Genomic DNA, 27,388 nt, shown 5'->3' with positions numbered 1-27,388 from the left:
ATCGTTTTCCAAGAAGTTAAATCATATCCAGCTATCAGCACACCTTACTTAAGGTGATTGTAATGTATGAGATTAAATGTTCCTACCTGATTGGAAAACTTCTTGTCCTCAATTCATTGGCTATACTGGATTATTTTTCTTGGGTCAGACCTTCAGACTTCTACCAGAAATCATTCCTTTGGGGAAACCAGGCCTTTCCAGAAACTCAGGAAACTGAAATGGAGACAGAAAGAGAGAAGGAAATTATTTGGACGTATAGACCTCAATTGTTTGGTTTTAAGTAAACGTCCCAGCAAACATCTTCTAAATGGTATAATAACTTGAGGGAAATTCACAGTTTATAAGTTTGTGTACTCATAAACTGAACATATTATGATAAGAGTACAGGTTGCATTTTGTGTCTTCAACTCAAGCAAAGACTTCAAAAAAGTCCCAGTTATCCTTTGTTCATTAAGACACAAAGAAAAGGCAAAAAGGGCAAGTTTCTAAGTCTTTTTCTTTAAAATTTACTTCCTTTCTTCAGTCTTCAGCAAGATCTTCAGGAAATTAACTTTACTAAAGTTAATTATTCATAAAATAAACATAGGAACCTGCAGAAGACTATTTCACAGAGACCTGTAATGTACAATACCCATTGCATACACATGCACCATGAGCTTGTCTTTTCTAGCACTGGCATACACAAAACTCTGTGTGTGTGTGTGTGTGTGTGTGTGCACATGTGTGTCTTTTTTTTGTGATGGAGCCATAGGGAGAAAATAAATCTATTGGCTGCAATTCAGTGATGTAGAAAGATTTAAGGGTAAAGGAAAAGGCTACATCAAGTGAAGCAATAAAGTCATGAGGTTGTGCTTCCATAATAATAACAATAGCAGTCTTCTGTAACCAAGGGAGCAGGCTCCTCAAATTATAGTCACACCTGTTAGACCATCTGCCCATAAATTTCACACTATCATTAATGGAAAACAAATGGCACTGTCTCTCCTTCCCTTTATCCATTGGCTATTCTCATATAAATGATTTTTCTCTTCAAGGTCATGCTCTTTCCTATCTGTTTAAAAATATTAGGATTTAGGAGGAGTGATACATAATGTGCCATGCCTTGGTACTTGTACCAGTGATGGCTCTGTAAGGAGCACTGGATTGTTAGGAGGCTATAAATTGAATTCTCCTAGAAGCAGAACCTGAGGCAATAATTTGAATGCAAACTGTTCATCTGGGAGGTGCTTCCAGAAGACTCAGAAGTGGAGTGGGAATTGAGAATGGACGCATGGAAGGAAGCCAACAGAGGTGCATTACTGAATAAATTACTCCTGCAGGAAACTGCTGCCAGTACTTCAGGGGAGTTCTGTGAAACTCTATAGAACATGTCTCAGAGTTATCCCAAGAATTGGTGAGAAACTTGAAGTACTTATCTTCCAGTCCCCTCTGTCCTTGGTTGAAAGCTACACCCAGATACATTAACTCCTGTACATTTCTGGCCTGCCCTAAGGTGGATAATTGCAGGTGGTAACATGAGTCTATCAGCATATACTGGAATGATGAGTGCTGGGGAGATATGAGTGGAGCATTGAAACCATCTAATACAGTCGGGGCAGGAGATACTAATTATTGGCTTGCAAGTCCAAATGGGTAAGCTTAAATTCCTGGGTTAATGGTTTTACTTTGAGGTATTTAAGCATGATGTATGAGTAAAAATTTCCTCTATTAAATCAAGTTGAAGATCCTAAGTCCCTAATCTTCTGGAAAACTGTGGGTATCTTTTTAACAGATTTTTGAAAAGTAACATGATTAAGATTTCAAACTGACAATCCATTCATTCATTCATTCACTCATTCAACAAACATTTATTGAACACCTAAAGTATGCCATGGGTTAAACTAGGCACCAGTGTTACTGTTACTAAAATCATTATTGTGCCACCTAGAAGTCAATGTATTGTGACACTCAAATAAGAAAATCCATAGTTACCGTAAAAATTATTACAGAGTGATATAGGAAGACACGGTAAGACTTTAATTCATGCTGCGGAGAGTAGTATATGGGGGATATCAGTAGGGCTTCCTGTAGAAGGCAATTGAAATGGATATGTAACATGAAGGAAGGGTGAATTTTTGAGGAAAAGAGAAGATAAATTCATGTTTGCCAGAAAATGAATGGTTAAGGATCAGTCCAGAAAGGAGTTCCATTCATAATCAGTATAAGAAATGTCACTGGGGCTTCCCTGGTGGCGCAGTGGTTGAGAGTCCGCCTGCCGATGCTGGGGACACGGGTTCACGCCCCAGTCCGGGAAGATCCCACATGCCACGGAGTGGCTGGGCCCATGAGCCATGGCTGCTGAGACTGCGCGTCCGGAGCCTGCGCTCCGCAACGGGAGAGGCCACAACAGGGAGAGGCCCGCGTACCGCAAAAAAAAAAAAAAAAAAAAAAAAGAAATGCTCACTGGAGTGTAAGAAAAGAAGACAATGGAGAGGGTGGTAGAAGCCAGACCATGAATGGTCCATGTATGTATAATAAGTGCTATGGTGTAGTCTTTGTGTTCCCCTCCAAATTTATACGTTGAAATCTTAATTTCTGGAGGTGATAGTATTAGTAGGTGGGGCCTTTGGGAAATGATTATGGTATTAGCAAAACCTGTAAGTTGCAAATAAAGCTGTGGTCACAGAGAAGTTTATGTATTCAAATTAGATTCTCTAAATGTAAAAGGGACAGGAATAAAGCAACTAGAAGATAACCTATCACCCTGAGGTAGGCAGCTCCTGGACTGTACCTGGTGGGGAAGGCAGGGCAGAACTTCAGGAGGCCAGCTGAGAGCACGGTGAACGCCACGTCAGGAGCAGTCTCCAAGAAAGAGCACTTGATGTACAAAGGGATGACTAAAATATATTTAAGAGCTAGCACCTGACTCCTCTTAAGGATGACTTAACATTGCTGGGGAAAAAATAAGAAGTGCTCGGTGTAGAAGGTGAATAGCTTTATAATTCCCAGGAGAATCTTGGTACCAGGACCACACAAGGAAGAACTTGGAGTCCCCGTGGCTAATCCAGCAGAGAGAAAAGGAGAAACAGAGATGCGAGAGAAACTAAAGGGAACTCTTGGTGCAATTTGGTGCTGCTGCAGGCCCAAGTCCAGGTATGTGCTCTCTAGCTCCCCATCTTAAATAAAAGCCACCATGTTCCTCAGTCCTTCAGGTACTTAGAATTTCTCTTTACAACCTGAAAATGGGGTCAGGTTTCCTGTCTGCATTGCTACACTACAAAATAGAGGCAGGATGTTTGAAATAGTTCTCCATCTGGCAGAGGAGGCCTTGAAGCTGTGAGCCACTCACTGCAAACCAGCAGGACATGAAGGATTCTTGAGCAGATCTGAAGCTACTGGGAGGCCTTTCAGGAGTTAAATCCCATAGTAAATACTGTACCTTCAATTCTCCCTCTCTGTCCAGTCTTCCTCCACTCCCATGGGGGCCCAAAGGGGCTAAATGAGCACTCTTTGACTTGTACTTGGTGGTCCCAGAACTTGACTTGGGCTTGGAGACTTCCATGAAAAGTCTGCCTTCCACCTACTGGCTTGGGTTTCTTGGTCTCTCTGCTCCAGGCTAATCCCTTCAACCTGATTTTTCCATTTCTGCCAATAATCCCCCTCTCCAGACCTTCCTAATGCTCTTCTGGGGCGAGAGGAGACTTACTGAGGGCAATGTTTATTTCTAGAGGGAGAGGTGACCACATGACTTCACAGTGGTCATCCCCTTGATTCCTCAGTTTCTGTCTAGATTAGTCGTGGGTGTCTGTGCACCCCAGCCTCACCCCCAGGAGGCTGTAGAACACTGTCCTTGTCTCAGCCCTGAGCCGCTCTCTATCCTCCTTCCCTCTCTCTCCTTACCCTTCTTTACCCACAGACTCGCAGGCTTTCTGGACCCCTGAGGAAGATAAGCACATTACAGAACCTCTGCTACAGAACAAAACATACTGAAACAAAGCTATTGAAACAACAGAAAATGAATACATGAGAATTGTTTCTCCTGAGCGTTCAATTACCTAGGGGGCCTTTAGCAAACTTTGATTGATAAATCTAACCTTTCTTTCCTTGGCAATAGTTGATCACACTGTGAGGAAAACAAGTTAGAGAAAGGAAAAATAATATTTGGATTTCAAGGAAATAATAAAGATGCAGGGACTATCTTTGACTTTTGCAAGGTGAGAAGAGAGTTTACATTTTGATTATTGATGGCAGGAATCCCTTTTAAAACAGGGCCAGTCTGCATGATGCATTTAAAAATCAGCCTTTTCAAATATAGCCATAGCCCCCACAAGATCTCTTGATTTCTCTGGGGTCACATAAACCATCACATTTCACAGTGGTGCACTGTATATGAAAGTGATAAACATAATCTGGAAGCATGGCAGTGGCTAAGAATATGGAGCTGGCAGCCACACGTTGAAAGGATTTTTTGCTTTTAATTCATTGCATAAAATGCTAATGTCCAAATTCAGGCAGGTAGATCTTACCAACCATCAAGAGCTTCAACCCTGCTAACAGCTAAGTATGCACTTTTAAACCCTACTTTGACTGCTCCAGAAACTTACTGGGTTTCTTTAATGCCTCTGTTACTATTTCCTTTGTGTCATTTTGTTTTTCTTTAAAAACATAGCTGTGTGACCTTGGGGAAGTTAGATTATTTCCTTGAGACTTGGTTGCCTTCTCTGTGAATATCTGGGTATAATTTTAGTATTGCTCAATAGAATTTTGGGTGATAATGAAAATATTCTATATCTGTACTATGCAAAGCAGTATTCAATAGCTACATGGAGCTAATAAACATCTTTGAAATATGGCAAATGCAACTGAGGAACTGAATTTTTAATCTTATTTTTAAATTTGTTTACATATAAATAATGCCACATAGCTAGCATCTGTTGACAGTACAGATCTACATAATATTTTAAGGACACTCTCCACTCAAAAACTCTACCATTCATTAACTCAATCTAAATATTTTTGCCCTCTGACAAACAGAAAATAATTTATGCTTCCCTTGAAATTATCTGTCAAGACCTTTATCAGTTTGGGGACATTATATTCTTAAAATTGACTTTGCTTTATGAAACTTTAATAATGTTGGACTTCCCTGCCCTTGGTATCACCTTTGTGATGATGGGAAATATTGTGGATGATCAAGGACCATTTCAAGAGATCATGGAGAGAAACCTCCTTCTGGATTTAATTTCATTATGACGATGTCAAAATGCTTAATTACTTAAAATAAAACCTATACCGTTTTTATGCTGTTATATTCTACATGTAGCTGGAAAAATGTTAAAAATATTTTTAAAGAACTGCACATCTATTTTTGAAGCTGATTTGGCTGTTCAAGGCTTGCTAGCACTTTATCCATCTCAGTACTATTTCACTTAGTAAACAAATGCAGTTGCCATAATTGCTGCACATGTGTCTGTGTTCCCTTCTAGGTTATATGTTTTTGAAGTTAGAAACTATATTTATATCACAGCCCCTATGTATAGCACAATATCCATTGCTAATTCAGATTGTGTTTTAAGATATGAGACAAAATTTAAGGCTTTATTATAGTCATAAACATCTAGCAAACCAACCAGAAAATAAAAGCTAATTTTCAATTGGTTGGCCAAGAACAAAAAAGAGAGGAATACCTAGTGCAAAACCATATCTCTAATAACTACTGTTGGATTTAGAGCATGCAGATGCTAAACTTCTTTTAAAATATCTTCTTATCAAAGATTTGAGGTTGGACCTGAAAAAATTATATCAAAAGTGAAAATAATCATGTGGTCTGACCAGCCTGGATCACACAAAGTAAGTGTATACTATATATAAAGTAGATAAACTACGAGGTCCTACTCTATAGCACAGGCAACTATCTTCAATGCCTTGTAATAACCTATAATGGAAAAGGATCTGAAAAAGAAATATATAAATCTGAATCACTTGGCTGTACACCTGAAACACAACATTGTCAATCAACTATACTTCTAATAAAACAAAACAAAACAAAACAAAACAAAGTAAGTGGAAAGGGAAGTATAGTTTTATAAATTCACCTCTGATATCCAATGGACCAACTTAAAGACAACAGAAACTACAACCTTCTAGGAGACAGGACATGGCCAGCAAACCAGGCCGTTACCCTCGGCCATACCTGCCAAAAAATATACAGACTAGCCTGCATTCATGAATACATAGGAATTCTTCATTTATCTGGCATTATTAGGCAATGAGGTATTGTATGTTAGGAGAAGTTTTTTTAAAATGACAAATTTAAGAGGAGTTATTTTAACCTTCACTCAGTAATATTTTTCTAAAATTAAGAAATGTATCCACTGGTGTATCTAATGTTTCCGTGATAACTCGGGGTCATCAGTTCAATCAACGTTTGCATGAATAATGCAAATGGAAACAAGACAGGCATGCTTACTGAAACTGAAAATGACATATCACTGGCTGGAATAACTGATGAGAGAGCAAGAAAACAAAAATGAAAACAAACTGTGATCAAGAAACAATCAGTCAAGTTCTGACTTTCTGTACTTACTTTCAAAAAGAGATACCACAAATCCCAGCGAGAGACTCCAGCAGCATTAGCTGTCTTTCTCCTTTGTTTCCACCTTCCTTTCCTTTTCCTTCTATCCTAGATTGTTCCAGGAAATGTTTATAGCTGCTTCCAAGACAAATTCTAATACTTTCTCTCACACAAACTTCACAATATTTCCATGGGATAAGTAGTGTGGAGGTAAAAGACAATTCATCACAGGGACATCTCCTATGAAAATAAAATTAGAAACTAGCTTCTAAACATGCAGAGAGAAGGGCGTGGTGTCAGGCACTAATTTCCTTGAGAATTCCTCTCCATTTCTAATAGACCTTCTTATTTACCAAGATCCCTTTTTATTGGTGTCCTATTCCAGACTGTTCCACTCTGCCCATCCTCATCCTGTCAAATACATTCACACTCTTTTGTGACCCTACTTATTTGCCCATTAAATAATCAATCATAGAACTGTCGGAATTAAATATAGAGTGAAATTAAAATACTGGAGTCACTTGGAGGGTTTAAGCAGCTCCACCAGAAAATACTGGGCATGGATTGAAAGAGGCTGTGCGGGACTTGCTCTTGTCCAAGTTCTTTCTCAAGAAGTATCTGAAATAAGCCTAAATTCAGAGTTAATCAGATTGGCCTGCTTTCTCAGGTGGACTGGAATTCACTGCTCTTTCCCCTCAACTCCCTGATGTCAGTGGCACTTTCCGGAGATGAGGTGGACTTCTCTGCCTACTGCAGAAGCTCAGTTCCCCCCGGGCCCACTCCCTGTCTGAATCCCACACTTGAGGCCAGATGCCAGCCTTCCCAGAACATTCGTGGTCTCATTTCAGTTTTTGACCTGCTCAGATTGAGTCCCTGTAGACTCTTTCTCAGCTTGAAACCTGATCTTCAACCCCTTTCCCTGACCTCGATGGTTACCTTCCTACATTAGGCCTCAGGTGCTTTAGCTATAAAATGATATAGTTGCCCTTAATTCTAAAGTCTTCTTCCTAAAGCTCTACAATGTGCTGGCTCCTTGAAAATGTTTCTCTTTGCTGGTTTTAATTTTGTAGAGAATTAAAACCACAGCTACTCTAAAAGACAGTAAGTTACACTGGATAAGGAAAGTGTGCTTTTGTAGTTAGATTAACAGGGATGGAAGACGACTTAGTATGTTTTAAGATACTCATGATCCATTCTCGTGAGAGTCAGGGGAAGAAGGGCAAGAGAGTTAATAAAATACCAAACGATTGTGACAAATTAAGTAATAAAGATGTAGCTGATTAGTTACTACTTGAATAAGCCACACATATCCAATTCAAGTTTTCCTTTATTTTTCTAAGAAGGGATCCCAGTGAACTGAGTCCCATGTTCAGGAACTCCACGTTCAATGGCTTAGTCTTTAAAAACTGTTCTGTTGCTGGAAGGTGAAATATTGCCCATCAGTCCTAATTGATGTTTAGCTATCACGCACATTTGAAATAAATTTATTACTTTGCCTGATCTCAGCATAATACATTCCAAAGGGGCAAAGAGCACATGAAAATTTATGGAGTCTGCATCTTCTACAATAAAGTGTGCCATAAATTACATATTATTTGGCCATGAGATTCACAAGCCATAGAAACCACACCATTAGCAATGTATACAGTGGTAAACAGCAGGTAATGATAATGATCTAAAACAAAATAGACTGTGTATGTTGGCACTGCTGCCAATAAAGCAATCATTAAATACATTCATATGCATCTACGCTAGGTAAGCTCTTTGAGGGCAATTGCTATGAATTCTACATACCTGTCAGGATATTATATATAGCCCACTTTCTATGGCCCTTATTCAGAGACGCTGAGAAAGGGTTACTGTGGGTAAATTCAGACCTCTTCTCAATATAGAATTTGGTCAACATGCATTCTGAACAGCAAAATTTCACACTGCTTTCAATTTTCCTACAGTAATTGCCACCTCAACAAATGCAGGATTAAGTAGAATGGATTATAAGAAGTTAGAAAGGAAAGATGGAAGAAAAGAAGGAAGGTAGAAAAAAGGTGGGTATGGAGTACTTCAACATTTACATAAAGAGTGGACCTAAAACGAACCTGAGGTTACCCTAAACTATTAGCATATGCTATAGAAACTTAAATGAAAAAATTTAAAAAACCCAGCAAGGGAAACTCAAAGATTCTTTGTTTTTTTCACTCTATTGCATATACACGTCCAACTTAAACAATCTATATGCTCATGTCCAATAAGAGAGCATTGTTTTGCAAGGCTATTTGGGTTCTATCAGCATGTAAAGGTCGGACAACTCAACTTTAGCAGAGCTAGCCTTCAGGTGAATAACTGCTTCTTTCAGGTTGTGAGCATCTGAATTTTCCGGAAATATTTCCCAAAAAATGAAAACTAAAAGAGTCCTAGGACAGCGTCCTTTAGAAGTTTTATAGTATCAAAGTTTTTGGAGGAAGAGTATCTTTGTCGATTATCAACACGATGATTCCAAGCAGGTCAATTTATGCTGAGAATATTATATAACAGAACCCACTTCACCTCCATTATACTGACAATGGTCTTCCTTACTTCAACCTCGTGCTTCTTAGTAAAGTTGAAAATACTAAGCCAAGAACAGACAGTGACAATGCCAGAGACTCAGATGTACCTATAGGTGCCTTCAGACAACATCGCCACCCAGGCTAAAGTCCTGGTTTAAAACATCCCAACATGAATGACTCTCAAAAACCGTATGCTGAGCAAGTGAAGCCAGATCAAAAGGGCACCTACTGTATTATTCAACTTACATGAAATTCTAAACTGGGCAAAATTCATCTTTAATGATAAAAAACAGATCTGTGGTTGCCTTGGGTTGGGAGATGGGGATACTTTTGCAAAAGCCTAGGAGGAAACTTTCTAGGGTTTTAGAATTGTTATCGATCTTTATGGGGCTGGTAGTTATACAAATGTATACATTAATTAAAAGTCACTGAACCGTTGACTAAAAATGTCTGCATTTTATTGTATGTAAATGATACCTTAATAAGGTTGATTACAAAATGAACCAAAACCAAAACAAAGCAGAAGAAAAACCTCTCAAGACCTCAAAGGAAATACACTGTTTTCTTCCAGGGTACCAGATTGGAAATGAGGCATTGGTCTGTTCGACCTCAGATTATCCCTAGGATTATCTAGTCTATTTTAAAGCACTAGAGTCCCGTATCAGAAAAACTCACCCCATGTTTTATTACTTTGATTTCTTCTCTGCCTCTTCTCCCAACATGGTGAAGTCATTTACGGAAGAAAAACCCGCTTTTTCCAACTTTGCATCATCACATATTCTTTCCAAAGCTATTATTTATGGAATAAAATTTGGCTACACTTTGTAAAAATCTAGCTTTTTGAGCCTTACAAATCTTAACAGTTAACCTATTGCCTCCATTGGAATTTGGAAAAAAAATATTTTGAAAATGAATAGCTGAGATTTGACATTTTTGTTTTTTGTGATTTTCTCTTCCCCTAAGTGACAAGTGAGTAGGAATGAGAAACACATACATAAAGAAAAACAATTCTCTTGCTGCCTTTGCATGGTTATAATTTATAGGAGGCCCTTTTCAACAATAATCTATTATCAGAATCAATAAAATATAATCTCCATGAAGCCCAGGCCAGGATATTTGTCTCTTTTTCAGCAGATTGCAATACAAACCACATTCATGGATTTGCTTCTTGATGATCTTTGTAATACTGTAACAGCTGACCATTTCCTCATGCCTCTTCACCTTAACTTAAACCTGGTTTTTCACTAATGACCTCACATTTCCTTCTCTATCACTTGGTTGTCGGCCTCTTTTCCAACTCCAACTGCAACTCACATTTCACTCTGGAACCAAAGGAAGACTCCCACCTTCCTGCTTTTTAGTGATACCTCAAGGTCATTACCATATTGTGATCACCCTGAAGAATAGCCAGACAATTGCTATTGCAGAGCCATCTGACAGTTTGTAGCTCTAAAAATTAACTAAGGACCACATTTGTCCAAAATATCCTAGTTTAAGATTTTGGTAATACAGCAACAGTAATTTCGAAGTCGTTTATGACAATCAGTGTGGGAAGCACCCTCCTTCAGGAAGATCCTTTGCCGTACAATACTCTTTCCCTGTCAGGTAATAAGGAAGCACGGCCGTGGAAAGTAACCTCCTGTGGAAAGAAATACTTGGCTTCGAGACGGCTTGAAGTTCATACATTTTTCTTGAATTAGATTCCCCATTAGTTACTTTATCCACAAAGAGGTAATTATCAGAATTCTGTAAGCAATTAAGGAGATGCTACTGCACATTCTTTCAGCTTGTTGACCTTTCTCACTTTATTTCATGTGGCTATCTGAAACATCAGTGATTTACATGTCTTTCTTTTTTTTTTAAGCAGATTTCTGTGTGTGTGTGTCCCAATGATGAAAACATCATTAAAATAAGATATCACGAATAGACTCTTAAGAAGCAGAGTCTACTTAAAGTCCCGGAAAATGTGAAAGCACTAACATTCATGGACAACTCTACATTCTGAAAGTTACTCCAAATTTTATTGATCTCTGTTTGGTCTAGGAGTTTCTCAAATTTTCTACCATGATCATTTGTTAGTTTTATAATTACATAATAAAGGCATTACATCATACAATCTTTTGTAATCCATTGCCGTTTTAAAACTATTTGTTTCCTTGTCCTCAGCAGATATGTCATAGATTATTAGTACACAAGCAAAGACTTTCAACATAACAGTACTTTATAGTGAGAAGAACTATACTGAGCTATCTCTATCCTAAGACAATGCACTAGGAAAGCACTAGGAATTCTTAAGCACTAGGAATACAGACACGATCAAGGGGCAAGTTCCTTGCCTTCGAGTATACATAATCATTATAGCAAATGCTTAAATAGCACTTAGTAGATAACTCACCACAGCAGTCTTATTATACTCCTTTTTAATAGGTGAGCAGAGGAAGCCACAGGGAAGTCATAGGGTAAAGCCAGAATTTGAACCTAGGTAGACTATAGTACACTCTCCACTGCTTTAACTATTACGTTAAAATATGTATATATAAAAGTTATATATATATATATAACTCCAAGTATTTGAAAGTTACAAAACACTTATCTACCAAAACTCAAAAAGGAGCACACAAACTTGCATAGAAAATAAACATGTAAAAGTTCATGAATAAACCACAATATAACCTGCTCCACATAATATACTGACTTCAGTGTCCTGGGCCTCTCCCATCCGTAGGTAGCCGGAAATTACAACAAAATAATACTTTTCACCTTTGGAAGCCACACCATCTCTCATACCAACCAACCAATTACTTCCTTAGAGAGAATAGGAAATTAACCTGAATATCATATATATATATATATATATATATATATATATATATATATATATATATATATAGCATTACTGATGTAGAATCTTTGTTTAAAGACAATAACTTCAATAGCAGAGGGAACTTTACCATTGCAGGCTTCAGATAACCTCTATATTTCTCAGATTTTATGCTAAATCATAAAATGCCATATTGTGTCTGAAGCTATTTTTTCAATAGTCCATTTTCTTAAATGGACTAGCAAAGCAGTAAATACTGAGGAACATTTTGGCTCCCAAATCCTAACAAACAATAGAGCAGGGGTCAGTAAATTATGGCTAGTGGGCCAAATCTAGTCCTCTACCAGCTTTTATAAATGAAGCTTTATTGGAACACAGCCATGTTCCTCAGTATATGTATTGTTTGTGTCTGTTTTCACATCACAGCAGCAGACCTAAGTAGTTGCAAAAGAGATTGTATGGCTTGTAAAGCCTAAAATATTGACTGTCTGACACTTTATGGAAAAAGGTCTCCAACGCCTGCAATAGTATACAATGAAAGTGATGCTATGTAACATCTAAGACTAGGTCATAAAAGGTCATGCAGCTTTTGCATGATTCTCATGGAATGCTTGAACCCTGGACACTCATTCTTGGGATACTCTACCTTGAATCCTAACTACCACATTATGAGAAGTCCAAGCCACATGGGCAGCCATCTATAGGCACTCCAGTCAACAGTCCTTGTTGGGCCCAGTCTTCAAGTCATCCCATCTCAAGGGCCAGAAATGGGAATTAAAATTATCTAGATGATTCCAGCCCCAGCCATTTCAATCCTCATGAGCTGAGGTTTCAGACATCAGTCATGGAGTAGAGACAAGCCATCTCCTCTGTGTACTGTTCGAATTGCTGACCCACAGAATCTGGGCACATATTAACATTTGTTTTTTGTTTCAACACTAAGTTTGGACTTCTTAATTCTGTAGCAGTACATAACTGTGTTATCTATTAGATAACACAGTTAGATATCTATTATCTAATAGATAATATAGCACTGTGTCTGTACACAGGAGATCTACATTTCACAGAGCACATACTTTTAGATGTGAATGTTGACTGCTCAATTTCTAAGAAGAACGTATACACACATCTAGGTACAAAATGTTTATGTATATGTAAATATTAGACCTATATAAACTAATCTATATTATCCATAAAATGAGGGGCCCTTGATAATGGCTAACATTTCTTTCTAGTATTTATTGTGTTCCAAGAACTGATAAATTCTTTCATTGTATGAATTTTCTCTTTTAACCCTCATAGTAACTCGCTGAGAGAAGTAATGTTATCTCTATTTTATAGATGAGAAAACGGAGGCAAAAACAGATAACATGCTCAAGAGTACTCAACAAGTAAATTTGAGAGTCAAGATTTGAACCCAAGTTCTCAAGTTTTAGATCCCTTACTCATAGTCACTAAGCTATATACTGAGGAAGGGGATGAAAGCTGAAGCCATTACCTCCTGCTCAAGAAGTTAGACAGAAACTTAGCAGGTATGGTTGAAAGAAGACAGGACTTGGAGTCATAAGTCCAGAGCCTGAGTGATGACATGACTTCTCCTCTCCTCTAGATACAGGTTTGTGTTTAGAACATGAAGAAGAGCATTGCACGTTTTGATGGTTGATTTCTGGACTTAATGACGACCAGAGAGTGGAAGTTCACCAGGGAGCTATTCTGAAATGATATAAATTATTGATTCAAAATCAAACCTGTAGTATAAATTACTGATTCAAAATCAAATCTTTATCATGTCTCCCTTGCATCAGAAGTCTTTCCCACTCTTCATTTCTTTTTAAACCCTTTCCTGTCTACTCTTGGCCAAAGCTTGAAGCCTGATTTAACATTTGGAAATAAAATAATGAAATAGTCATAACACAGCAATTCCAATGCCTACTGAAACAGGAGCTCTAAATAATTTTTCAGATAATTTAGGAAATTAAAAATATTTACATCATAGATGCAAAGACAGAAGTTACTTGTGTAATAAAATAAATGGTGAGACAAAAGGTTTCTGGTCAAGTAGATTTGTTTAAATAGGAACACTAATCTGAGTTCTACCCCTGTGCTAAAACCCAGTGACAGGTTGCATACAGCTTCTAAAGGGATAGTTCAGTGCATTGGGTCAAATTGATGCCCTAAAAGGTGGTATTCTTAGTAGTACTAGAAGACAGAGTGTGACTGTCTTCTTTGGGACATAGATGAAGACCCCAAGATAGACAATATCAAGGACAAGTTATGTAGAATAAGATATTATCTCAGTCCTTGGGACATGTCATCCAGGATAGAACAAGAAGTAGATTTATTATCAAGTACATGAAGCCAGAGACAGTAAGCAATGAGTGGTAGTTGGTTAAAATAGACAGGTTTTAGAAGGAGAGGCACGGAGGTAGACAACAAACTTAGGGTTACCAGGGGATTGTGGAGGGGAGGTTAAAATGGGAGATTGGGACTGAAATATACACACTACTCTACATAAAATAGATAACTAATAAGAACCTGCTATTCTTATTAGCACAGGGAACTCCACTCAATACTCTGTAATGGGCTATATGGAAACGACTCTAAAAAAAATACAAGTGGGGCTTCCCTGGTGGCGCAGTGGTTGAGAGTCCGCCTGCCGATGCAGGGGACACGGGTTTGTGCCCCAGTCCAGGAAGATCTCACATGCGGCGGAGTGGCTGGGCCTGTGAGCCATGGCCACCGAGCCTGCGCGTCTGGAGCCTGTGCTCCACAACAGGAGAGGCCACAACAGTGAGAGGCCCGCGTGCCGCAAAAAATAAAAGTGGGTATATGTATATGTATAACTGTTTCACTTTTCTGTACACCTGAAACTAACACAACACTGTAAATCAACTATACTCGAATAAAATTGTTTTCAAAAATAGGTTTTAAGAACCATAGTCAGGGAGCAGTGTGGATTGGAAAGACCAGACAAGAAATATTTCTGCATCCTCAGGCAGTGCTCCCCAAGCTGGCTATTGCAAGGGTGAGCATTTAAGAGATCTTTGACATAAGGAGGACATGAGATTAACAATCTATCCCAATGTGCATGAATTATTCTCCTCGGGCCTATCAGAAATCAGATGGCATCCTAGAGCAAGGGTCAGCAGATCTTTTCTGTAAAGGGTCAGATAGTAAATATTTTGGATTTTGTGTACCATACGTATCCGCTGCAATTGCCTATCTGCTGCTGTAGCACAGAAAGAGCCATGCACAATACCTTAATGAATGGGTGTGGCTGTGTTCAAGCAAAACGTTATGCACAAAACCAGGAGTCAAGCGAGATCTGATCAGTGGGCCAGAGTTTGTGGACCCCAGTTCTGGGTCAGCGTTCACAGCTGAATGAGTCATGAGGCCTTAAGTTCCAGTTCTCATTGTACTACTTTCTACCTGGGTGAATTTGGGTTCAGCCTTTTATTTCTATGGGCCACTATGTTAGTCAAGTTTCTCCAGAAAAACAGAACCAACAGCAGGTGTATACAATGTGCCCATATATATTGATAGATATAGATCTAGATATCAATATTGATACCTAGATCTATATCCATATCTATATAAAGATAGAGAAAGAGAGAGAGAGATTTTAAACAATTGGTTCACACAATAATAGAGGCTTGGTAAATTCATAATCTGCAGGTTAGGCTGTCTAGAGACTCTAGGAAGAGTTGCAGTTCAATTTCTGTAAGTCTTCTGGCAGAATTCCTTTTTGCCACAGGGAAGTCAGTCTTTGTTTTATTAGAACTTTAACTGATTGGATGAGGCCCACCCATATTATGGAGGATAATCTGCTTTACTCAAAGTCCACCACCAATTTAAATATGAATTTCATCCAAAAACACCATCACAGGGACTACCCTGGTGGCACAGTGGTTAAGGATCTGCCTGCAAATGCAGGGGACACGGGTTTGAGCCCTGGTCTGGGAAGATCCCACATGCCGTGGACCAACTAAGCCCATGCACCACAGCTACTGAGCCCATGCACCTAGAGCCCATGCTCTGCAACAAGAGAAGGCACCGCAATGAGAAGACCGTGCACCACGACGAAGAGTAGCCCTCGCTTGCTGCAAATAGAGAAAGCCCACGGGGAGCAACGAAGACCCAACGCAGCCAAAAATATAAAGAAAGAAAGAAAGAAAGAAAGAAAGAATTTTAAAAACACAAAAACGCCATCACAGAAATATCCAGAATAATATTTGACCAAATAACTGGGCATGGTGGCCCAGACAAATTGACATGGAAAATTTACCACCTAAGCCATAGTTTTGGCATCTTTTACTGAGAAATTTGACTTATCTGAACTATTTTCATACCTAGGAGATACCTTCTACAGGTAACATGATTTGGCGCCAAAAGCCATAAGCTAGAACATTTCATTCCGGATCCCTCCTCAAATATCCATGATAGGTAGAAATTTGACATCAGTAGTTCTTGAAATCTCCCCAGTGAATATAATATGCAACCAGGGCTGAGAATCTGGAGATGTAGAGAGAATTTAAATTGAACTTTAGTTAAACAGTAAAACAAGCTCTGACTCTACTGGCTGGAGTTAGACAAGGGATATGCATTTAGTGGGATGAGAAGATAAAGAACACTAGGGAGTAAATCAAATGCTTTACACCTGTGCTTAGCTAATTGTTACTCAGATAATTCAGACAATCTTACAGCATCGGAACCCTGAAATTCCTTAGTTCTGTTTAAAAAAAAGTAACTCTTCAAGTAACTGAACTCTGAGAATCATGTAAATCATAAAGAAAAAGAAAAAATCTTATTTTCTGAATTAGTTGATTTCATATATACTCTTTCACTTTCATGATATTAACTAGTTATCTTTCTTTCCATTTTATGTTTGAGGAAAGTAAGGCTTTAAAAATCTCAGTCATTTTCTCAAGGTCACTTGTTAAGGGTGTGGTAGGCAGCGTAATGGCTCCTAAAAATGCCCTCACCCTAATCCCTGGAACCTATTAATATGTTACCTTACATGGTGAAGAGGACTTTGCAGATATGACTGAAGTTATAGACCTGGAGATAGAAAGATTATCCTGGATTACCTCATGGAACAAATCTAATTGCATGAGTCCTTAAAAGCAGAAAACCATTCCCAACTGTAGAAAGAGAAAGATAGAGATGACTTAATAGAAGCAGAATCACAGCGATGCAACATTTTGGGTTTTGTAGGTGGAGAAAGGGGACTCTGAGTCAAAGACTATAAGTGACCACTGGCAGCAGATAAAGTCCAGTGAACAGAAACACCCCTAAGAGCCTCCAGAAAAGAATGTAGCTCTGCCAACACTTTTTTTTCTTTTTTAACCATCTATATTGGAGTATAATTGCTTTACAATGGTGTGTTAGCTTCTGCTTCATAACAAAGTCAATCAGCTATACATATACATATATCTCCACATCCTCTCCCTCTTGCGTCTCCCTACACCCTCCCTTCCCTATCCCACCCCTCTAGGTGGACACAAAGCATAGAGCCGATCTCCCTGTGCTTTGTGGCTGCTTCCCACTAGCTATCTATTTTACATTTGGTAGTGTATATATGTCCATGCCAATCTCTCACTTCATCCCAGATAACCCTTCTCCCTCCCTGTGTCCTCAAGTCCACTCTCTATGGCTGCATCTTTATTCCTGCCCTGCCCCTAGGTTCTTCATAACAATTTTTTCTTTTTTTTTATATTCCATATATATGTGTTAGCATATGGTATTTGTTTTTCCCTTTCTGACTTACTTCACTCTGTATGACAGTCTCTAGGTCAATCCACCTCACTACAAAAAACTCAATTTCATTTCTTTTTATGGCTGAGGAATATTCCATTGTATATATGGGCCACATATATATATATATATTTTTTGTGGTACGTGGGCTTCTCACTGTTGCGGCCTCTCCCGTTGCAGAGCACAGGCTCCGGACGCGCCGGCTCAGCAGCCGTGGATTATGGGCTCAGCCACTCCGCAGCATGTGGTATCTTCCTGGAGCAGGGCATGACCCGTGTCCCCTGCATCAGCAGGCGGACTCCCAACCACTGCACCACCAGGGAATCCCTGTGCCACATCTTTATCCATTCGTCTGTCCATCCTGCCAACACTTTTACTTTACTCAATTGACACCAATGTCAGACTTGTAAGGTAATAAATTTACCTTGTTTTGAGTCACTAAGTTTTTGGTAATTTGTATGAAAGCAATAAAAAACAAACACAGAGGTTCTACAAGAGCCAGGCTATATATTTATACTTAAGTATTTCTGAAATGAATTTAACATTGTGATTGACAGCAACAGCAGCAGCTTCCATGGGATCCCATCACACACCAGAGGAAAAGCAGCCTAATACAAAGCAGTGACAGCAGCAGGTCATTGCCCCACATTTGGAGCAAAGGGGCACTTTTTCTACTGTAGCAGCAGCATAGCCTGAATGGGAACCCATCCTCCTGTGGCACTAGTCCCATCAACATTAGTGTAATCTGCTAGCATCTGCTGAGCCAACAGGCCCCACATACACAAACCCTCCAACTCAGCAGCATTAAGTGAGCCAGGCTCAGGGTTTCCTGAAACTCATATCCAATGGCACTGGAAAGACCAGATATCACCTACAGTTATGAAAACATAAAAAAACAAAAACAGAACACTGGGAACTTCAGAAAGAAAAGGGGAACAATGGAATGGGTGAAAACAAATGGGGTAAATAGAAGAGACTATCATTAGTCTCATGAGTTTCTTAAATACTATATGATGGTCAAAGCAAAAATTAGGACACCACCTGATGTGGTTCTCAATGTAGAGAAAGGAAATACTACAGAAAATCATACTTTAAAACTGGGGAATATTAAGAGACCTAAATGGAAGTAAAATGTTGAAACTTCTCTTGAAGTCATAAAACACTGATTCCAGTAGACTATGATAAGTTACATATGTATACTGTAATGCCAAAAGAAACCACTAAGAAAACTATACACACAGTATACACAAATGATTATAAATAAATAAATTTAAATGGGCTTATTCAAAAATGTTTAAGTAACCCACAAGAAGGCAAAATAAGAGAAACACAAGATTGAGAAACTAAGGTAAAAGACAAAACACAAAATAAAATGGTAGACCTAATCTTTAACATAGCAATAATTACATTAATGTAAATGATCTAAGTAACCAAGTCAAAGACAGAGATTGGAAGAGTAGATTAAAAAATCACAAGCATGATCCAAGTATATACTGTCTATAAGAAGCTTACTTTAAACATCATGATATAGGTAGTTCAGAGTAAAAGGATGAAAATCATATATCATGTGAACATTTATCAGAAAAAGCAGGAATGGATAAATTAATATCAGATAAAGTAGATTTCAGAGCAAAGGAAATTATTAGGGGCAAACAGGGTCATTACATAAAGATAACAGGAATAATACACCTAGATGACCTAGTGATACGAAATGTGTGTGCACCAAACAACAGAACTTCAAAATACATGAAGCAAACACTGAAAAAGGTAGTAAAAGGAGAAAATTTTAAATCCACAATTATTATTGGAGACTTCAACACAGCAATTTATAGAACTACCAGACAGAAAAATCAGCAAGGATATGGAAGAGCTGAAAACATCATCAATCAACAGGACATAACTGACATTTAAAGAACACACTCAATAAGAGCAGAATACATATTCAAGTGTCCGTGGAACATTCACTCATATACCATATACTGGGTGATAAAAAAACATTAGCAGATTTAAAAGAATTAAAATCATAGAGAGTATGTTCTCTAGCCATAATGGAATCAGACTAGAAATCAATAACAGAAAGACAACAGGAGAATCTTCAATCACATGAAAACTAAACATCACAATTCCAAAGAACTCATGGGTAAAAAAGACAGCGTCAAGGAAAAAATTTTTAATGCATAGAATAAAAGAAAATGGAGGTATAACAGATCAAAGTTTGTGGAATGAAGTGAAAGTAATGCTAAAAGGGAAGTTTATAGAACTAAATTGGGAAGTAAAATATTTCAAAGCAATAATCTCATTTTCTATATTACAATAGTAAAAAAGGAAGAGGAAAAAACAATAAACAAGCAGAAAGAAGGAAATAATAAAGATGAAACAGAAATCCATGAAACTGAAAACAGGAAAATGGGGGGGAAAATCAATGAAACAAAAGGCTGGTTCTTGGAAATAAACAATTTAATCAATAAAGATCTAGCAAGACTGATAAAGGGAAAAACAGAGATGGCACAAATCACAGATATCAGATATGCAACCAGGGATACCATGACATATCCTGCAGGTTAATAAGGGACGAGTTATTATGAACAAGTCTACACTCTAAATTCAAAAATGTAGATGAAATGGGCCAATTCTTCTACACCCAAAACTACCCAAACTCAGCCAAGATGAAATAGATAATCTCAATTTTCCTGTAACCATTAGAAACACTGATTTTTCATATCAAAACTCCCAAAAGAAATATTCAGGCTTAGATGTTTCACTTTTACCCAAGACTTAAAGAATGAAAACCAATTTTACATGATTTGATAAGAAATAGAAGTAGAGGGAACCGTTCCTAATTAATTTTATGAAGCCAGTATTACCTTGATACCAAAACCCGGCAGGAATAGTATAAAAAGAAGAAGACTATAGACCAATATGTTTTATGAAATTGCCTGTAAAAATCTTCAGCCAGATATTAGCAAATTAAATCCAGAAATATATAAAAAGAATAATATATCATGACCAAGAGGTATTTATTCCAGTTATGCAGAGTTGGTTAAATATTTGAAAATCAAACAATGTAATCTACCATATCCAATAGATTAAGGGGGAAAAGTCATGTGATCCTATCCATTAATGCAGAGAAAGCATTTGACAAAATCCAATCCCATTCATGATTTGGCACATATATACAATGACATATTACTCAGCCATAAAAAGAAACAAAATTGAGCTATTTGTATTGAGGTGGATAGACCTAGAGTCTGTCATACAGAGTGAAGTAAGTCAGAAAGAGAAAGACAAATACCGTATGCTAACACATATATATGGAATCTAAGAAAAAATATGTCATGAAGAACCTAGGGGTAAAACAGGAAGAAAGACACAGACCTACTTGAGAATGGACTTGAGAATATGGGGAGGGGAAAGGGTAAGCTGTGACAAAGCGAGAGAGAGGCATGGACATATATACACTACCAAACGTAAGGTAGATAGCTAGTGAGAAGCAGCCGCATAGCACAGGGAGATCAGCTCGGTGCTTTGTGACTGCCTGGAGGGGTGGGATAGGGAGGGTGGGAGGGAGGGAGACGCAAGAGGGAAGAGATATGGGAACATATGTATATGTATAACTGATTCACTTTGTTATAAAACAGAAACTAACACACCATTGTGAAGCAATTATACTCCAATAAAGTTGTAAAAAATAATAATAAAATTAAAAAATTTAAAAAAAGGAGAAAAAAACCCCCAAGCAAACTAGGAATAGAAAAGGAACATACTGAGACTCATCAAGAGGATCTACAAACAACCTATACCGACATTATATTTAACTGTGAAAGACTGAATGCTTTCTCTGTAAGATCAGAAACAAGGCACCGATATCTGCCCTCACCACTTTTATTAAATATATTAATGGAGGTTCTAGTAAGAAAACAAAGCAAAAATAAATACATACATTTAAAAGTTAAATTTTTAAAACATTTATTTAAAAGATAAAAGGACTATTCCTACTACGTTGAATAGGAAGGAATATATCCTACTGAATGTTGAATAGTAATATATATTACTATATTAAATAAGGAAAAGTAAAACGGTATCTGAAGAGGAGATGATAATCTAAATGGAGAAAATAACCAAGGAATCCACAAAAAGCTTGAGAAATAATATTAGTTTGTAAATGTTTTAGAGTACAAATCAACACAGTTTTATCAAATTATATATTAATAACAAATGTGTAGAAGCTTAAATAAAAATATGTGATGCCATTTACAACTGACCTAAATAAATACTTAAATATAAGCCCAATAAGACATTTATAGGTCCTCTATACTGAAAATTACAAAATGCTGATGAAGAAAAATTTAAAAGTCCCAAACAAATAGTGAGACATACCTTGTTCATGGATTAGAAAACACAACATAATAAAGATGTCAATTCTCCCCAAGTTAAGAGGCTTAACAGAGTTACTCTTAAAATGCCCGCAAGGTTTTTGTGGATATAGACAAGCTTATTCTAAGATTTATATGGTAAGAAGAGGCTGACGAATAGCTAAAACAATTTGTAAAGGAAGATTAAAATGGGAGGAATTCATCTACCCAATTTCAAGATTTTGCAGTAATGATGGAGGGTAGATACACAGATCAATGGAATGGAATAGAGAACCCAGAAATAGACTGACATAAATACATTTAACTTGTTTTTGACAGCAGTGTGAAAGCTATCAAGGAAGAATAGACTTTTCAAAAAATGGTACTGAAACAGTTGGACATCCCTCGACAAAAACAAACAAACAAAAAATGAACCTTAACCTAAACCTCCACACCTTACACAAAAAATTAAATCAAAGTGGATCATAATCTTCAATGTAAAAGCAGGACATTTTTAGAAAAAAAAATAGGAGAAAATCTTTGGCATCTAGAACTGCGTGAATAATTCTTAGACTTGACACCAAAAGTATGATCAATAAAAGCAAAAATTGATAAATTGGATCTCATCAAAATGAGTTAAAAATGCTTCATAGAAGATCATTTTAAGTGGATGAAAACTCAAATTACACAGTGGGAAAGCATATTTGAAAATCCCACATGAGACAAATGACTTGTATCTATAATATACAAAGAACTCTCCAAACAACTTAAAAAAACCCAACTAGAAAATAGGCAGAAGACAGGAACAGACATTTCATGGAAGAGAATACACACATGGCAAAGAAGCACATGAAAAGATGCTCAACATCATTAGCCATTAGGGAAATGCAAATTAAGACCAATATGAGATATCAGAGAATAACTAAAATTAAAGTATAGTGACAACATCAAATGCTGGTGAGTACATGGAAAAATGATATCACATCACTGGTGGGAAAAGAAAATGGTTTAGCCACTCTGAGAAACAGCTTGACAGTCTCTTAATCCTAAAAGTAGATTCACCCTACAACACAGTAATTGTACTCTTGAGCATTTATCCAAAAGAAACAAAAACTTAATTAAGTTCCCACAGAAACTTACACATATATGTTCATAGCAGTTTTATTTATAACAGCCAAAAACTGGCCACTACCCAAATGTCTTTCAATGGATGAATGTTGAAACAAATTGTGATAAAATCTATGATAGAATACTACCGAGCAACAAAAAGGAACAAATTATTAATATATGCAAAAATTGAAATGAACTTCAAGGGAATGATGCCGAGGGAAAAATTTTAAAAAGCCAATCTCCGAAGATTAAGTAATTCATGATGATATTTACATATTATTCTTAAAATAACAAAACTGTGGAGATGGAGAACAGATTAGAAGTTGCCAAGGGTTAGAGATGGGGGTAGAAAGTACAGCGGGGGATCTTTGTGAGGTTTTTGTGGTCCCAGTACAAATAATACAGCAATCTTGGTTTTAACCCCGAAAGATGTTTAAAAGCAATTCCTAATAAGAGGTGTCCAGATATTTAGCAATGGCAGCAGATTAGAGGTAGAGCTACCCAACATGACAGCTTCAAAACAGATGGTACTAATTCAATGCATATGTTAATTTTAAAAAGGCCAATCACAATACTTAAATGGTATATATCTTAACGATATTATTCTAAGGATCCAGCTATACCAGATGGACTAGCAGGATTTTCTGTACATTCAATCTTATTTAAGACAGTAAATCTTATAATAAGACAGTTAAAAAAAGAAAAAGAAAAAAAAACAAACCAACTACAGTTGGATATTCTCATAGGAAGATGAGGTGAAAATATGTAGCAGTGGTTCAAAAGCTTAAGCAGTGGCACCTAAATTTGGCTGCACATTAGAATCATCTGAAGCACTTTTTAAAAACCCTCACACCAACAGTTGGTCATCCTAAACCAATAAAATCATTTTAAATCTCCTCAGACCATGCCATTGTCTAGCCAGAAGTGAGAACCAGCAGACTAAGCAGAAGGGGATGTTTCTACAAAGATTTCTTAACAATAAGTTCTTTCACCCAATCAGATTTACCTTCCTGCAAAGGGGTAAAGAAGGCTAGATGTTGTCCATACTTGCTTAGCTTTAATTAGCACTTGTGACTTGCCCAAAACCTAGATCATGTTTCCCCCAAATTTCATGTTATTTCCTAAGTTCTTCAAATCCAGGGCTAAGGGGTTTGCCAGGATGAGATTTTAAGTGCTCACACAGGGGAAGTCCCTGGCAAACCAGGACAGAGGTCACTCTACATTGAAATTGAAAGCATCCTAAATAACCCTGCCACTGTCCCCAGATACTAGTCTGGGCCAACCAGGGGAGAAAAGGCATTCTCCATTACTACCACGGCAAATGCTGCTGTACTTGCCTTGGCTACTCCCTATCTTTTCCAGGCGTCTCTCCCCTTCACCTGCTGGTGGACGCTTTGGCAGCTGCCAATGCAGATATTTTCAAACTTTAAGGTGAATAAAAATCATCTGGAGGGCCAGTTATAACAGAGATCACTGAGCCCCACTAGAGTTGCTGATTCCATAGGGCTGGGACAGGGCCCTAAAACTTGACTATCTGACACATTATCAGGGGACGCTGGTAAAGCTGGTCAGGTTGTTACCGAATGCACGTTCGTGTGTCTGAAGCACAGTGAGGCCAAACAAACCGAAAGGTTGCAGTCTGGAGCAGAGAAAGGTTTATTGCAGGATCGAGCAAGGAGAGGGGTGGCCCGTGTTCCAAAAACCCTGAAATCTCCAAAGGGTCTCAGCAAAGCATTTTTAAAGGCCACGTGAGGGAGGGACGTCCCAGGGAATGTGATCAGCTCGTGCACAATCATCTGACTGGCTGATGTTGAGGCCACAGGGCAGGTAACATTATCCATCCTTAGGTGCCAGAAGGTCTGGGGGCTGTGTGCTCATCATCATCAAAGAGTTAATTTCTTCCATTGGGTGGTGGGTTTTAGCATCTGAAAACTCAAGAAATATGCCTGAGATACTGTTATCTGAGGACTTCAGAGAGGAACTACAGCAGAGGCTATGGGGGATGGGTCTGTCCTAGGAAGGCCCCATAGGGTACTGCTTGCTTACAAGGTGACCATACTTTGAGAACCACTGCTCTAGTGGCTTGGAATGTTAAAGTAATGGAAGAATCCCTTCCCAGATCTAGATTCTAGTATCACCAGCTATTTTGGTGGGGGGAAGGGTAAGTTTTGTCCTTGCTTGGACTTCTTGTTCATTTATATCAAAGCCTATTTGAGGCAGTGCACTCGGCAGTCCTGCAGATCTGTCTTTTGCTTCAACAGTGTTTGGAATGAACAGACCCAGGGACGCTCCTTGCTCCAGCCCCCGACCACCCTCCAACATTTCTTCCTGTCGCAACCTTTGGAATCAGCCACTCAGCTATCCTCAGCCTCCAGGACAGGCCAACACCATTTTTGGAGCTTAGCTCCTTATCACTGATCAACCACGAGTTCCCAGGTTCGTCAGAATTATTCCATCGAGGTGGAGGCCGCCATCCACCGCCTGTTCAACATGCATCTGTGGACACTTACCTCTCTCTAAGCTTCTATTTCCACAGCAACAGTGGGGCTCTGGACAATGGGGGCCGCATTTTTCGCCAACTGGCTGAAGAGAAGTGTGAGGGCGCCCAGCGACTCTTGAAAATGCAAAACAAGTGCTGCGGCCGCGCCCTCTTCCAGGATGCGCGGAAGCCTTCTCAAGATGAGTGGGGTAAAACCCAGGACACTGTGCAAGCCGCCATTCTTAGGGAGAAGAACCTGAACCAGGCACTATCGGATCTGCGCGCCCCGGGTCCTGCCCGCGCAGACTCCCACCTCTGTGACTTCCTGGAGAGCCGCTTCCTGGACGAGCAGCTGAAACTCATCAAGAAGATGGGCAACCACCTGACCAACCTCCGCAGGCTGGCTGGTCCGCAGGCTGTGCTGGGCGAGTATCTTTTCGAAAGGCTCACGCTCGAGCACAAACAGGAGTCTCTGAAGTCCAGCGGCCTCTGAGGAGCCCCTCTGGCGTCAGAGCTTCTGCCTGAAGCCCAGCTCTGCAGCCACTAGGCAGCTTTGTAACCGCCCTGGAGCCCTCTCCCAAGCCTTGGACCAAATGGAAACAATAACGCTTTTTGCAGAAGGAAAAAAAAAAAGCCTAATTGAAACACAAACAGAATAAAGAGAAAAAAAGAAATATATATATATATTCATGTGCTTTTAACATATGAATTGCCCCACTTTATCTGTGTGAAATACGTTTGTTCCCGCTATTGGGCTGGTTCTCAAGCTTTGCTGCTCGTATGAATTACCTAAAGAGCTTTTTTTTTTAGTATTAAATATTTTTTTAAATTAGTTTCTGCTTTATAACAAACTGAATCAGTTATACATATACATCTGTTCCCATATCCCTTCCCCTAAAGAGCTTTTAAGAGAAACTTTGGTGTCTGGGTCCCAGCCCCAGAGATTTTGATTCAGTAGGTCTAGGGAGGAGCCTGGGCACGGGGAGGTCTCAGAGTTCCCCAGGTGATTCTAATATGCAGCAACTTTGTGAACCACCTCTTGGCTTCAATCCAGCTAGTGACCAGATATTAAATCTAAGACACATGGGCTAGTGCGTGAGCTCTACTGCTAGGTGTGTTCCATTTTCTTCCTCCTGGAAGATTCCTGCCAGGGAAAATGATTGATAGTTGTGTTACTTCTCTGAAATGGATAGAAATTTCCAATTAGCGTGAACAGGGGAGGGTGAATGGGTGAATGCAATAAGGTGTATCATTTATGTATTTCCCTATGTGTATGGATAGAAGCTTTTGCAACTGACGTCTGCCCTACTTTTCATGCGAATGGTAATGCTTGTCCTCCTAATGCAGCTGTAAACTTTATAAGCCCATAGGTAGACAGCATCACAAAATATTTACCCCTCCCCACTGGCCCACTCTCAAGCTTCACTCCCCCTCCCCAATACACAAATGTACATCAATGTGCTGGAGACCAATATCAACATACTGACCTTCAATTCTTCTACTTTGCAGCTTCCCTCTTATCAGGAGATGTCAGCATTTAGTGCCCAGAGGAGGCATTTCCAGTCATCTCAGCTTAGAGGTCAAATATCCAAATATCCAAATATCCAAAGTAAAAAAGGTTAAAGAAAAGAAGAAGAAGAAGAAAGCAAGGAAGAAAAGAAGGAAACAATTTTCTTATCTCATAGTAATAAGGCAGTTTTCCTTAAAAAAAATAAAGACTTAAGCCTTAAATTCTCTTTCCTAATCAAAATGTGCTTTTCCGTCTTTAGACTA

At 38.5% G+C, this 27,388-nt stretch overlaps 1 protein-coding gene and 1 pseudogene across 2 annotated transcripts in view; one reads left to right on the top strand and one right to left on the bottom strand.

Annotated features, from left to right (window-relative positions):
- LOC307056586 (ferritin light chain-like) overlaps positions 1 to 26,108 on the top strand; it is a gene marked incomplete at both ends in the record, with an annotated part of 26,659 nt that extends 551 nt beyond the window's left edge. Inside the window, 3 exon segments of the mRNA XM_079709421.1 lie at positions 3,006 to 3,132; positions 25,566 to 25,638; positions 25,641 to 26,108. Of these exon segments, the coding sequence (XP_079565547.1) occupies positions 3,006 to 3,132; positions 25,566 to 25,638; positions 25,641 to 26,108 (668 nt within the window).
- LOC307055613 (centrosomal protein of 78 kDa-like) overlaps positions 1 to 27,388 on the bottom strand; it is a 591,539-nt pseudogene that overhangs the window by 165,193 nt on the left and 398,958 nt on the right. The window lies entirely within an intron of this gene.

The sequence above is a fragment of the Hyperoodon ampullatus genome (genome assembly GCF_949752795.1).
Source record: "Hyperoodon ampullatus genome assembly, chromosome: 7".
NCBI classification, from domain to species: domain Eukaryota; kingdom Metazoa; phylum Chordata; class Mammalia; order Artiodactyla; family Ziphiidae; genus Hyperoodon; species Hyperoodon ampullatus.
This window is presented reverse-complemented; position numbering and strand designations above follow the sequence as displayed.